Source organism: Narcine bancroftii, chromosome 6, assembly GCF_036971445.1.
Source record: "Narcine bancroftii isolate sNarBan1 chromosome 6, sNarBan1.hap1, whole genome shotgun sequence".
Lineage (NCBI taxonomy): Eukaryota > Metazoa > Chordata > Chondrichthyes > Torpediniformes > Narcinidae > Narcine > Narcine bancroftii.
This window is the reverse complement of record NC_091474.1, coordinates 62,378,526-62,392,323: the sequence shown is the minus strand read 5'-3', so window position 1 is coordinate 62,392,323 and position 13,798 is coordinate 62,378,526. Positions and strand designations below refer to the sequence as shown.

Genomic DNA, 13,798 nt, shown 5'->3' with positions numbered 1-13,798 from the left:
TCTCCCTTGAATATGGGCCGACAACAAAAAACATATCAATCCTTGAGTATGTTTTATGCCTACTCGAATAATATGAGTATTCCTTCTCTCCTGGGTGCTGTCTCCTCCATATATCCATAAGTTTCATTTCCTGCATTGATTTAACCTTACATTTGGCCACTTTATTTTTTTTACTAGTCTTTTGTCCAGTTTTATCCAACATTGGATCCAAATTAAGGTTAAAATCCCCTCCCATCAATATATTTCCTTCTGTATCTACAATCTTAAAAAAAAATCGTATAAACTTTTGATCCTCCTCATTAGATGCATATATATTGAGCAAATTCCAAAATTCTGAATATATCTGATACTTTATCATTACATACCTCCCTGCTGGATCTGTTATTTCCTCTTCTATTTTGATTGGTACATTTTTATTAAGTAATATAGGTACACCTCTAGCTTTTGAATTATAGGATGCTGCTGCTACGTGTCTTACCCAGTCCCTCTTTAATTTGTTATGTTCCATTTCAGTTAGATGCGTTTCCTGCACAAATGCTATATCTATTTTTTCTTTTTTCAGGAAATTTAATAGCCTCTTCCTTTAATTTGGTTATGTATTCCATTAATGTTTATAGTCATATAGCTCAATGTGGCCATCTCATATCCTGTTTACACCTCATTTCCGCTTCCTCACCACACCATCCCCCTTTTCCCCATTTTCATCTCTCAGTTTTCCCTTTTTGAACTCAATGTATGACAACACATTTAAAACATAAAATACTCCAACAACTCCCACATCCAATATTCCCTTAACCCCAAATATCCCTCTCGTCTCTGAGTTGCCCCTTATCCCTTGCCGGGCAACCACAACTCCCCTTTCCATTTGGATTGCGAACCTGCTCGCGAGCATCAACTGATTTGGCAGTGACAGTTATTCTCTCCCTCCCAACCCCCCCAGAAAACACTTTTTTTTTATACATATAACAAAGTTCTCCCTTTTTTCCCCTTATTTCCTTTCTTTCCTTCTCTTTCCCTTCTTTAGTTCTTTAGTTATACATTGTTTTTACATCTTTATATATACATATTTTATCGCCGTTCTTCATTCTTGTTACATATCTTCATCTCTCCTTCTGTCCTGCAGGCGTTCTGCAAATTCTTGTGCTTCCTCCGGATCTGAGAACAGTCTGTTTTGCTCCCCAGGGATACATATTTTAAGCACAGCTGGATGTCTTAACATAAATTTATAACCTTTTTTCCGTAGGATCGATTTTGCTGTATTTAACTCCTTCCTCTTCTTTGAGTTCAAAACTTATGTCTGGGTAAAGAAATATTTTTTGACCCTTGTATTCCAATGGTTTATTGTGTTCTCTAATTTTATTTCTTGCCCGCTCCAGTATATTTTCTCTTGTTGTATATCTCAAAAATTTTACTAAAACGGATCTTGGTTTCTGATGTTTCTGTGGTTTCGGAGCTAGTGTTCTGTGTGTCCTTTCTATTTCCATTCCTTCCTGCATTTCTGTCATTCCCAGGACCTTCGGGATCCATTCTTTTATAAATTCCTTTATATCTGTGGTTTCTTCATCTTCCTTTAGACCCACTATTTTTATGTTGTTTTGCCTACTATAATTTTCCAACATATCAATTTTCTGAGCTAACAACTATTATGACTTTTTAATATTTTTATCACTTTCTTCCAATTTTCTTCTTAAGTCATTTACTTCCATTTCTACAGCCGTTTCTCGTTCTTCCACATTTTCTACTCTTTTCCCTATTTCTGTCATGACTAGCTCTAATCTTTGCATTTTATCTTCTGTTCTTTTCATTTTTCTTTTAATTGCACTAAATTCTAATGACAACCATTCTTTTAATGCTCTCATTTGTTCTTGAAAAAAAAGCTTTATCTATATTCTGTCCATCTGTTTTACCTTCTATTTCTGTGTGAAGATCTTGGTCTTCTTCTTCCTCTTCTTCTGTATCTGTACCTGTGTTTGTGTCTTCTCTTCTTTGTATCTGTGTCTCTTCTGACTTTCCTGATGAGTTGCTTGTCTCACTTTAAGAGATGCCTCTTCTTGCTTAGCCTCTTGCTGTTGGTTTTCTTCTTCTGAGCTGCTCATCTGAGCCTCCTGCTGCTGATCTTGGTGTTGGGCATCCCTCAGCTGGTCGCGCTGTGATTGCCCGCTCCTCGGCTGAGCCCACCCCCCCCCCCGTCGGTGTTTTCCTTTACCTTAGATTGCACACTTTTGTTTGGCTCAGAGAGCCATTTTTGCAGTCCAGCAGTTGGGGCGTCACGACTCATGGGGCCGTCACCAACCTCGGAGATCGGGCGCTCTTCTCCAACATGGCCCCCTGTTTCTTCGTGCAGGTAAGGCCTTCTCCTTTCTTTTCCGGCGTCTTTTCTTTTTTTCCCGTTGTTTTTACTTTTTCCTTCTTGGGTGCCATTTTCTTTCTTTTCTCTACAATTTTATCTTTTATTTCTTATATTTTTATTTATTGAACTTTGTCTTTTCTTCACTTTTTTCTTATTTTCTGGAGAGGGCTGGTATTACCCTACTGGCCACTACTCCATCACGTAATTCCTCTAGGACATGACCAGGTTGAATGCACCTATTTCTTGACCACATCGAAAACATTGTTCTGATATTTCCGATTTGAATTTATGTAACTTTTGTGGAGTGAGGTATATATAGCTGATGCAAGAAGTTATATTACACCAGCCAATACCTTACATTGATCGTGTTAATCATTCTGTCCTGACATAAGTCGGACCAGCAAAGCGGATCAATTTCTATACCCCAAATCTGATTCCCACCTTTGTCTTGATTTATCAAGCCCTTGTTTAGGGGTTCCCGTCTGAAGTAAGGAACACATTTTTTGAAAGAATTTTTTTATGCTCCCCTTTCGAACCAGAGTCTCTATTTCGCTACCCTGCGGTAAGGTTAGTGATGGACCTAATTTGTCCCTTAAATAAGATCTTAACTGAAGATGTCAGAAAAAAAGATGCACTTAAATTCCATATTTATTGCTAATTTCCTCCACTGTCATAATTTGTCCCTGCTCATAACAATCTTCAATACATTTGACTCTCTCTGGGACCAAGTGTCCAGGATTTTATTATCAATCATTAATGGTATTAACATATTCTGAGCCAGGGGTGTTTTAGGTGAACGACCCCCCCCTCCCCAGACCCCAATTTGACCATTAATTTTATTTCATATTGTAATTATATGCTTTAATGGCGGGCCTTCTTTAGGGCCAGATAAGTTAGAATTCCATTTATATACAAGGTTTTCTGCTATCCTCCTACTGACCTTATGCATCTCCAATTTTACTCAAAGACTTGTCTCTTCCATCAAAAAGGAAGTGACAAACTTCATTTGGCTTGCTCAAAAATATTTTTTGAAATCCAGGTGCATTAATCCTCCCCATTCATAATTCCAAGTTAATTTACCAATAGGGACTCTGGAAGGCTTACCTTTCCACAGAAACTTCTTGATGCATTTGTTAAGGTTTTGAAAGAATCTCTGAGGTGTAGAAACAGGCAAACTTTGAAAAAAATATTGTACTCTCGGCAGCAAATTCATTTTAATACAGTTGACCCTTCCAACCAGTTATTGAGAGGGTCACCCAATTATTAAGATCCTCAATTTTCTGAAGCAAGGGAAGATCATTCATCTTGTATAAATTCTGCAGGTTGCTATCTACCTTGATAACATCAAAGGTGTACATTAGCTAGAAAGCCTCATAATGAGCTTTTCTGAATCCTTTGAAGACTCTCTATGCACAAATGATTGTACTGTTTATTTCCGAAGCAGCCACTCCAACCAAAACTCTTGGTATAATTTGAAAACCATTATTTTTCTATGCTGTTGTTAATGGATCCTTCAACCTATGCCATATAGTTGCAACTTAAGCCAAAAACAACCTGGTGCAGGAACCTGACTGGGACAAGCTGTATCAGTAGGAAAAAAAGAAGGGTCATCATTTTGGCCATGGATCCATGATGAATGGTTCTGTCCCAAAAAAGTTGACCATTCTTTTTCTCTCACTGGCACTGCTTGACCTGCTGAGTTTACCCAGCACACTGATTTTGGCTCGAGATTCTAGCATCTGCAGACTCCAATATCTGCAGTAGTTCCATGATTGTTCTTTGGTGCTTTCCTTTATATCAGCACCCCCCATGGCTTCCTGTAGGTCATATGCAGGAGCCTAGAACCCGCATTTCCCCTCTGAGCACTTCATCGTGTTTCATGGTCAAGAAGTAAAAAGCGTAATGAGGATTGATAGCTCCCCAGATAGGAAATGCAACAAGATACGATGTCACAAGAAAAGGAAGAATTGAATGCAGCCTGAGCCCCCAAATATTTTGAAGGCTTGCACAAAACTGTGTTAAAGGAAGGGATGTGGTAAAGTCACTTAATTTTCCATCTATAGTACAGGGATTTCCTGTCACAGTAAAACCAAGACTATTCACAGATTGTTTGATCAGCATCCAGCTCACTGGGTGCAGATTCCCATGCTCACTTTATCACACCAGGACCCCTGTTCCAACCTTCCTTTAACTCACCAGGACCCCGGTTCCATCCCAACCTTTAACACACCAGGTCTCCAGTTCCATCCCTCCCTTTAACACACAGGGACCCTGGTTTCATCCCACCCTTTAACACAATGGGACCCCGGATCCATCCCTTCCTTTAACACACCAGGATCCGTTTCCATCCCTCCCTTTAACATACCAGGATCCCAGTTCCAACCCTCCCTTTAAAACACCGGGACCCTGGTTCCATCCCACCCCTTAACCCACAATGACCCCAGTTTCATCCCACCCTTTAAAACACCGGGACCCCAGTTCCATCCTTTCCTTTAATACACCGGAACCCCGATCCATCCCTTCCTTTAACACACCGGGACCCCAGTTCCATCCCACCCTTTAACACACCAGGTCTCCAGTTCCATCCCTCTCTTTAACACACAGGGACCCCGGTTTAAACCCACCCTTTAACACAATGGGACCCCGGATCCATCCCTTCCTTTAACACACCAGGACTCCGTATCCATCCCTTCCTTTAACACACCAGGATCCGTTTCCATCCCTTCCTTTAACACACCAGGACCCAGTTCCAACCTCCCTTTAACATACCATGACCCCGGTTCCAACCCTTCCTTTAACACACCGGGACCCCGGTTCCATCCCTTCCTTTAACATACCGGGACCCCGGTTCCATCACTTCCTTTAACACACTGGGACCCCGTTTCTATCCCTTCCTTTAACACACCAGGTCCCCGGTTCCATCCCTTCCTTTAACGCACTGGGTCCCCAGTTCCATGCCTCCCTTTAATACACCTGCACCCGGTTCCATCTCTCCCTTTAACACACCGGGACCCCGATTCCATCCTTCCCTTTAACTCGGCAGTGTCCCAGTTCTCTTTGAACTCACTGAAGACCTAGTTCCCACACTCTATTGAAACTCACCTCTTCTATTTCCTGGGCTATCTTGAAATTTATTGATAATAATTTACCACATTCCCACTAAGCTGGTTCACAGGAGAATATGTTATTGTGTATTGTATCATCTTGGAATTAGTGTGGAAAGTTTACCAACCTGATATTCTCGAATTCCTGAGTGTACAGATTATCAGTATTTTACTCTAGTTTGCTATTCTTAAAACTGAAACATTGGTGTTCAATTGCAGCCACACATTTTATGCTCATCTTTGTTTCAAAACAAAATTGTAGAACAAACTTGGGACTTGATATGATTAGGCAGTCTTACCTTGTGATATCTTTGATTGGTGAGGCTCAGGCTAAACATATCTAATTGTGTGGCATAATTGGTTTAGTGCAACACCATTACGGTGACAGCAATCGAGTTCGAATTCTGCGCTGTCTTAAATGAGTGTGTACATTTTTCCCATGCCTGTGTTAAGTTTTCCCCAAGGGCTCCATTTTCAAAATGTGCTAATGGTGTAGGTTAATTGGGTGCAAATTGGGCAGCACAGATTCATGGGTCAAAATAGGCTGTTCCCGTGCTAAATGTATGTCTAAATTTAAACATAAACAAGCCAGTGCTGTTGCTGTGCTACTAAGCTCACGTAGTTACTGTAGGTGTTCTTTAATGTGCTTGTACCAGGTCAGGTGCTCCCTTCAACCCCCCCTACACACATGGTGACCAGTCCTCTGTGCACTTCCATTCTTAGGACCCACAGCATATTTGTTGCAGTTTTGAGTAGAGTTTATTGTCATAAGCGTAAGTAGAATGTACAGATGCACTTGCTGCAACTAAACGGGTGTTTGAGATCAACCAGCTGCAATAGAATATATTAAATTACAATATACCAAAACTGAAAAACAGTCAATAAATATAAAAGGAGAGATGATAAATATTCAAAGTTGCAGTTAATGCAAGAAAAAGAAGGGAGTTTCAGCAGTGGTCAGTAGATCATGGTAAGATGGTACAGGGAGATGAATGGCAGCTGAACTGTTGATCATCGTGCCACTTTTCCAGGACCTTACAGACTGGTGCATTCCCGCATTGTCTATTTCTTCCCTTTAAAAGTGCAGCATTGGCTGTATTTTAGGGTGTGCTGCAGAAAAGGGCATGTTGGTGCTGTTGGATCTTTGACTTCGCTTGTGTTTGCACATAAATCTGCTTAAATTTAGGCTGTTTGTGTGTTGGATCAATAATTACTGTGCTCTTTTCCTTTTGCAGAGTCCCTGATCATCAAGATATTGCTTTTGGAGCTTTGCAGCAAGGTTCCAATTGCCTTGATACGCTGGGTCATTTTGCAGATGGTGTTCTAGGTGTCTATGAGTGTCACAATGCAGGAGGAAATCAGGTGTGCAGTCCTTTCGTCATTATAATTTCATTTTATAGGAGGAAACAATCGGTTGCTGTCCTCAGCAGAGCCAGCTTTTCAACCAGTCTAGGGATCTGAACAACGCTGCCATCCATCATCAGCCCCAAGGGTGAATGGGGATTGGTGATCAGTTAATTCCCACAAACATCATTAACTCATCCACTTCGGATTTCTCAGAATCAGAATTTCTTGTCATGAACAAGTTACAAAAGTTCATTGTTTTGTGGCAGCATCACACAGATAAACCACCTGACAACAATAAATAAAAATAGTGCACGAAAAGTCAAAGTCAGGCAGTGTCTTTGATTCATTGATCATTCAGGAATCTGATGGCAGCGGGGAAGAAGCTGTCCCTGTGCTACTGTGTGCTAATCTTTAGGCTCCTGTACCTTTTTCCAATGGTTGCAGAGTGAAGAGGGCATGGCCTGGGGGGGTGGGGAGGGGGTCCTTGAGGATGGAGGCTGCTTTAAGACCCCCCTCTTGTAGATGTCCTCAATGGAGTGAAGTCTTATGCCATGATGTCACAGGCCAAGTTAACAACCCTCTGGAGTTTTTTTATTGTCCTGAACATTGACACCTCCATTCCAGGCAGTGATGCAGCCAACCAGAATGCTCTCCATGGTACACCTGAGAAGTTTACGAGACTCTTCGGTGACATACTGGATCTCCTCAAACTCCTCACAATGCATAGCCATTGGAGAGCCTTCTTCATGGTCGCATCAACATGGAGACTCCAGGACAGATCCTCGAGATGTTGACACCCAGGAATTTGAAGTTCTCGGACCACATTATAGAGTCATACTGCACAGAAATAGACCCTTCAGTCAAACTTGTCCACTCTGACTAAAATGTCCCACCCACACTCGTCCCACTTGTCACTGTTTGGTCCATATCCCTCTAAACCCATCCTCACCATGTATGTGTCCAAATATGTCATAAACATTGCAATGGTATCTGCCAAACCACTTCCTCCGGCAGGTTTCTGTTAAATTTCACCCCATTCCTCCAGCAGCCCTAAACCTATGTCTGGTTATCAATTCTCCTCCTCTGGGCAAAAGGCTCTGCATCCACCCGATCTATTCCTCTCATGATCTTGTACACCTCTATGAGATCACCTCTCATCCTCCTGCGCTCCAAGGAATAAAGCCCCATCCTACTCCCAGTAGCTCAGGCCCGCAAGTTTGGACAACAACCTCATAAATCTTCTTGGCATCCCTTCCAGCTTGGCAACATCTTTTCTGTAGCATGATGACCAAAGCTGAACACAATACCTCTAATGTGGCCTCATCAATGTCTTGTCCAACGACAACATGACCTCCTAATGTCTATGCTCAGTACTCTGAATGATGAAGGCCAGTGTCCCAAAAGCCTTTTTGACCACTTTATCTGCCTGTGATGCCACTTTCAAGATACATTGTATCTGTTCTACCAGATATCTCTACTCAACAATACTCCTAGAGCTCAACCATTCACTGTGTAGATCCTAGCCACGTGGTACTTCCCAAAAGGCATCACCTCATTTAATTCTTAGTCTTTTTTCATGTGTCAGTCAACAAGTTTCTAGATTCTATTAATTAATTTTCCCAATTTACCTGCATTTATGGTTGCTTAGATTCTTGCCATTGTGAGTTCTTCTGCCTTTGGGTTGTAACTCCATCCTGGAGTGTGCTGACCACATGCATCACGGTCTGGTATGGGGACACCAATACCCCTGAGTGTAAAGCCCTGCAAAAGGTAGTGGACACAGCTCAAGATATCACAGGCAAAACCCTCCCCACTATCGAGAACATCTACAGGGAATGCTGTCAGAGAGCAGCAGCAATCATCAAGGATCCACACCACCCAGCACATGCTCTGTTCTTGCTGTTACCATCAGGAAAGAGGTATCAGTGCCACAAGACTCACACTACTAGGTTCAGGAACAGCTGCTCCACCACCAGACTCCTCAACAACAAACTCAATCAGGGAACCGTATAAGGACTCTTACTTGTGCACTTTATTGATTTTTAAAAATTCTCTTTGTATTGCAGCCAGTTTGTTTACATTTGTTATCTGATTACAAATCTTTGTTTATATGTATATGTTGTGTTCAGCTTTTTTTGCAATTAGTGGTAATTCTGTCTTGCCCACAAGAAAAAGAATCTTAGGGTTGTATGTGATGTCATGTATGTACTCTGACAATAAACCTGAAATCTGGTCTGTTGGAGATGGGGCAGAGTTGGAAAGATTTGTGAGTCCTACCTCTAATGTCTGGGTTTATTTTGTCAGGAATGGGCACTAACAAAGGACAAGTCAGTGAAACACATGGATTTGTGCCTTACCGTGGTGGATCGGAATGCTGGTTCTATCATCAAGCTGCAGGGCTGCAGAGACAATGACAGCCGACAGGTAGGTAATCGGGAGGGGTTGGGAGGGGGGGTATGCTCAGTAGTTTCAACTATTGTCTGTCTTGTAGATTCATTCGTATAGAATTGCCTGAGCATTGTGAGTCACAGAGCATAGGCAGGCCCTTCATCCCAACTTGTCTGTGTTCACCAAGCTCGTCCCATCTTGCTTAATTCAGCCCATATCCATCTCAACCTATCTATGTGCCTTTTAAACATTACAATTATACTCACCTGTACCACTTCCTCCGGCCCCTTCAGTGTAATGACTAACCTTAAATCTATCCCCTCTAGTTCTAGACTTCCCTATCCTGGAGGGAAAAAATGTCCCTCATGATTTGATAAACCCCTGTAAGGTCTCTCCTCAGACTTCTATGCTCCAAAGGAAAAAGTCCCAGCCTAATTGCTACCTTTTATTTCTAGTTTTCAGAAAGCAGTGTAGTAATCACATTGCTGATGTCCTGCTGTGTATTGGTCTCGTCCTCTTTTCTGATTCCAAATAGAAACACCTACATGGGTCTAAACCTTTACACTCAATAGGGAAAATGAGATGAAATGATGTTCCCTGGGAATAAATCTGGAGCTCACTGCCATTTGGGATAGTTGAGGTAAATGCATGTGGGATAATGATCAGGTTGGGATCGATTCAGATGAAGGTGGCTGGTAAGAATGCAGCACAGTAGTGCTATGGTTAGTGTAACTGACCCAGGTTTCCATGCACTTCTGTTCAATCTTGACCTCTGATATTGTCTGGAGTTTGCATGTTCTCTTCGTGGCTGTGTGATTTTCCTCTGGGCGTTTTGAGGTTTCTCGGCATTTAACGATGAGCGGGTTTGGAGGTTAGTTGCCCACTGTATATTGCACTGGGTGTAGGTGGGTAATAGACTTGGAGAGTATGAAATGGGTATGTTTTTTTTTTCCCCCTTTTTTTTTTCTTTATTTTTTTTTCTTGGCTCTCCTTAGGAGAGTTGGCTGAATGAAATGGGTATGTGAGAGAGAATGGTTTATTGGAAAATAAATTGGGCATTAAAGTTGACTTGATGGCTGAATTCTCCTGCATGTTGCGAGGAAATACGGTTTCTGGGGAGTCTGAACGTGGGGTTGCACTTGTTGAGCTGAATGGAATTTGGTAATTGAGATCTGTTGCTGGAAGGACTGCTGTCCCTGGAACTTGATATGAACCCCTGATCTCCCTACAGTGGTGGTGAGACACTGGTCGAGGGCTGATCTCAACTCCCCTCCCCCCCACCTATCTCACCCACAGGCACACTCACAATCTGTGATCTCATCACTGCAGGCGCTGTGTGCTGCCTATGGGCTGGAGATAATTAGCTGAGAGACCAGTGATCACTGCTGAACTTGTCACCATGGCGAAGTCTCAGGGCTTGAGAGATCTGTGCAGACATAGAGAGGAGGAGGAGGCAGCAGATCCTTCAAAGTGAACAGAGAAGGTCGAGACAAACTGAGGTCTGGGTGGTCTGTCACCACATGGAGGAACTGCTTGTCCCCAGCAAAGCCCACACTGACGAGGCTCCTGGCAGGCAGTCTCTGCATGTTGCCCCGCGGTTCACTCCATGTTAATCTGGTAGAGGTAAGACCATTGTTGTGCCCGGCTCCTGTGAACAACCTGAAGTCTTTTTAAAGTACATAAAAAGTACATATTGTTCAGACTCCAGGAACAGGAATGCTGCAAAGTGTATATTGTAATCTCATGTTGCTTTTACATTTATAGTTTGCTTTTCATGTTAATCTATTCTTGCTAATACTTTCTTTTACAGAAATGGGAACAAATTGAGAACAATTCAAAACTAAGACATGTTGGCAGCAACTTGTGTCTAGACAGTCGGAATACCAAAAGTGGAGGACTCACTGTGGAAGTCTGCAACCCATCCCTTTCACAACAGTGGAAATTCACACTTAATTTACAGCAGTAACACTTCTGCATTCTGGAACTTTCATTGTGGACAATATTAAAATTGGTAAATCAAGTTTGCATTCAACCATATACCTCGATTTTTGAAAAAGTTCCATATTCCATCTTGAATTAATGTAGTGAGTTTTTAAACTCATGGGTTGGTGTTTCGATAGTTCATTAACCAAATTCAGTCACCTTTCCTTTCGAAATATAATAGGACGGTACACAGGATTCCATCCCCACAAGCACCATTTCAGTCTTTCGGATGAGGAAGTTTCCAAAATAAAGATTTCTGTTTTATAGGAAATACCCTGCACTAATAACAAAGATTGCTTATGAGCACATCAAACGGTCAAAACATCCATGTATTTAAAAGTGGTGGTGTCCAGTGATGCAGTGCTTGAGAATTCATATGTTCAGTATTCTTACATTTTTTGTATTGATCTGTCATTCAAATGCAAAGCTGCCGTGTTTATTTTCTAATGTTTTAGTTGTGGAATGTGCAGACTCCAGATCTTAGCGTGGAATGGTTTTATTCAGCCGTATTCTTTAAACGAAGACATACAGATGTAGGGAAATGGAACAGTATAAAAAGAGCCAGTTGATGTACACAAACTTTGGTATGTCTTTGTTGCAGTTAGGTAAACCTCAGCACTTTTCTGAGTTCTTTGTGTGCTTAGGGTTAGGATTGGTGTGAATTGTAACCTAAAATTGCAAGGCACAAACATGGCTACGTGTTATTTAATGGATCAAAGCCTGTTGACAATTCAAACGTATTTTGTATTTATATTGTAAGTAGTTTTGTTACATGATTGTTAGATCATCAAAATCATTCCTTCTGTTTATGATTCCAGCCTGCATTTGCTGTGAAACCATCCAAAAATTCACTCACTAGCTTTTGCTGCATTGACATTTGCCAGGTTAGGCATTCATTAGTGACGGTACTTTACATTTTGTTTTACCTTCAATGGTGTGAGAGGAATTCATAAAATAGCAGCTGAGTGAATTGAAAGCAATAGCTATCTTGGAGAAAAGTTTATGTGCCTCTCATGCTCATCCATACTAACAAGTTGTGCTTAGTATCAATTTTCTGTCAAGTCTTATTTCACTTATTTATTTTGTTTACCAAATTGATGACTGTCTTGTCAGGTTACATTGTTAACTTTTGATGACCATAATGCAATAAAGGTGTCTGGCACAACCAAGGGTACAAAAGAACGATTCTCTCTATGTGTTTGTCTCTACTGTATGTCTGCGTCTCACTCTTGCCCCCCCTCCCCTCACTTACCTATGTTGCAAGGGCAGACACTAATTTTGTTACCAACGTTTAAGAAACGACACAGTTCATTGTTGGAAGTTGTACTGCTAAAAATAATTTTCCACAAAATTGTTTACATGCCAGTGTGCCAAAAGATCATTCTGTAGAAGAGGTGCATCATTTCCATTCATAATAGTCTTGACATTTCAGGATATTTTCCTCTATTTAGAAAGCATCCCATTATTTAAATCTTCCTAACTCCTAAAATGAGGAAGGAATTGGTAGAACAATGCTATGAGTGTTCAAAATGTTAAGAAAGAACGTTGGAGTCACTTTGATTTTAGTTATGATTGTGTTAAGTCTTCCCCCCCCCCCCCACAATATAAAATGTATTTTAATTTTCAATTCTTGAGTGACTTTTGTAGAGTAACACTAATGCCTGTGCACAATGATGTCACTGTGGAGTATTGAAAAGATGACCAGTCTTCTTGGTTCATAGATTAACTACCCCACACCTTTTATCACAAAGCATGATCTTGCTCATAGATTTTATAGATGTGATGGAAAGCATTCTTGAAAATGAATTAACTTTAATAAACTTTATACCTTTAAAATCAAATTTTCATGTTTTTCTTTTAAAAATTCTATTCGTGTTGCAAGGCATCTTTGGAAAAAGAAATAACTTGCAGAAAATGGAATTATGAAATAAAAGCAGAATATTGGAAATCCTCAGCAAGTTCAAGTTTATTGTCATGTATCTGAGACGCCGTGAGAATTTATTTTGTGAGCAGTTCAGCTAGTCGACCCTAATGCTGTGCATGCCCGAGAATGAGCACTTCGAACAGAGCAAAGGGCAGCACAGTTAGCCCGGTGGTTAACGCAACACCATTACAGCGCCGATGATTGAATCCCACACTGTCTGTATGGAGTTTGTACATTCTCCCTGTGTCTGCGTGGGATTTCCCCTGGGGCTCTGGTTTCCTCCCACCGTTCGAAACGTACCAGAAGTTGTATGTTAATTGGGCAACATGGCCGAAATGGCCTGTTACCATGCTGTTTGTCTAAATTTGTAAAAACTATTTTACTGGTGCGAGATTTGTTCAGGAGTCTGACAACAGCAGGAAAGAAACTGCCATTGAATCTGGTGGTGTATGATCTCATGTTGGGAGGAGGGAGAAGAGAGTGGGGCCAGGGTGGGATGAGGCAAAGGGAAATGGTTAATATTTCAGATTAAAGTCCCTTGGTTAGATCTCACTTCACCTGATATGTTAACTCTTTTTCTGACACCACTTGCTCTGCTGAGTGTTTCCAACACTTTCAATTTTTATTTTGAAAGAGAATGTTGATATGTTGACTTTCTGAATCTATGAAAGGGTCTCACGAACCAAATGTTTTCGATACGAT

At 41.2% G+C, this 13,798-nt stretch overlaps 1 protein-coding gene across 1 annotated transcript in view; it reads left to right on the top strand.

Moving 5' to 3' along the window:
* Nucleotides 1–13,013, top strand: part of galnt2 (UDP-N-acetyl-alpha-D-galactosamine:polypeptide N-acetylgalactosaminyltransferase 2) — a 100,553-nt gene extending 87,540 nt beyond the window's left edge. The window contains exons 14-16 of the mRNA XM_069885071.1: nucleotides 6,690–6,816; nucleotides 9,106–9,225; nucleotides 11,000–13,013. Coding sequence (XP_069741172.1) covers nucleotides 6,690–6,816; nucleotides 9,106–9,225; nucleotides 11,000–11,155 — 403 coding nt within the window. The 3' untranslated portion in view covers nucleotides 11,156–13,013. The remainder of the gene's footprint in view (nucleotides 1–6,689; nucleotides 6,817–9,105; nucleotides 9,226–10,999) is intronic.
* Nucleotides 13,014–13,798: the final 785 nt, after the last annotated feature.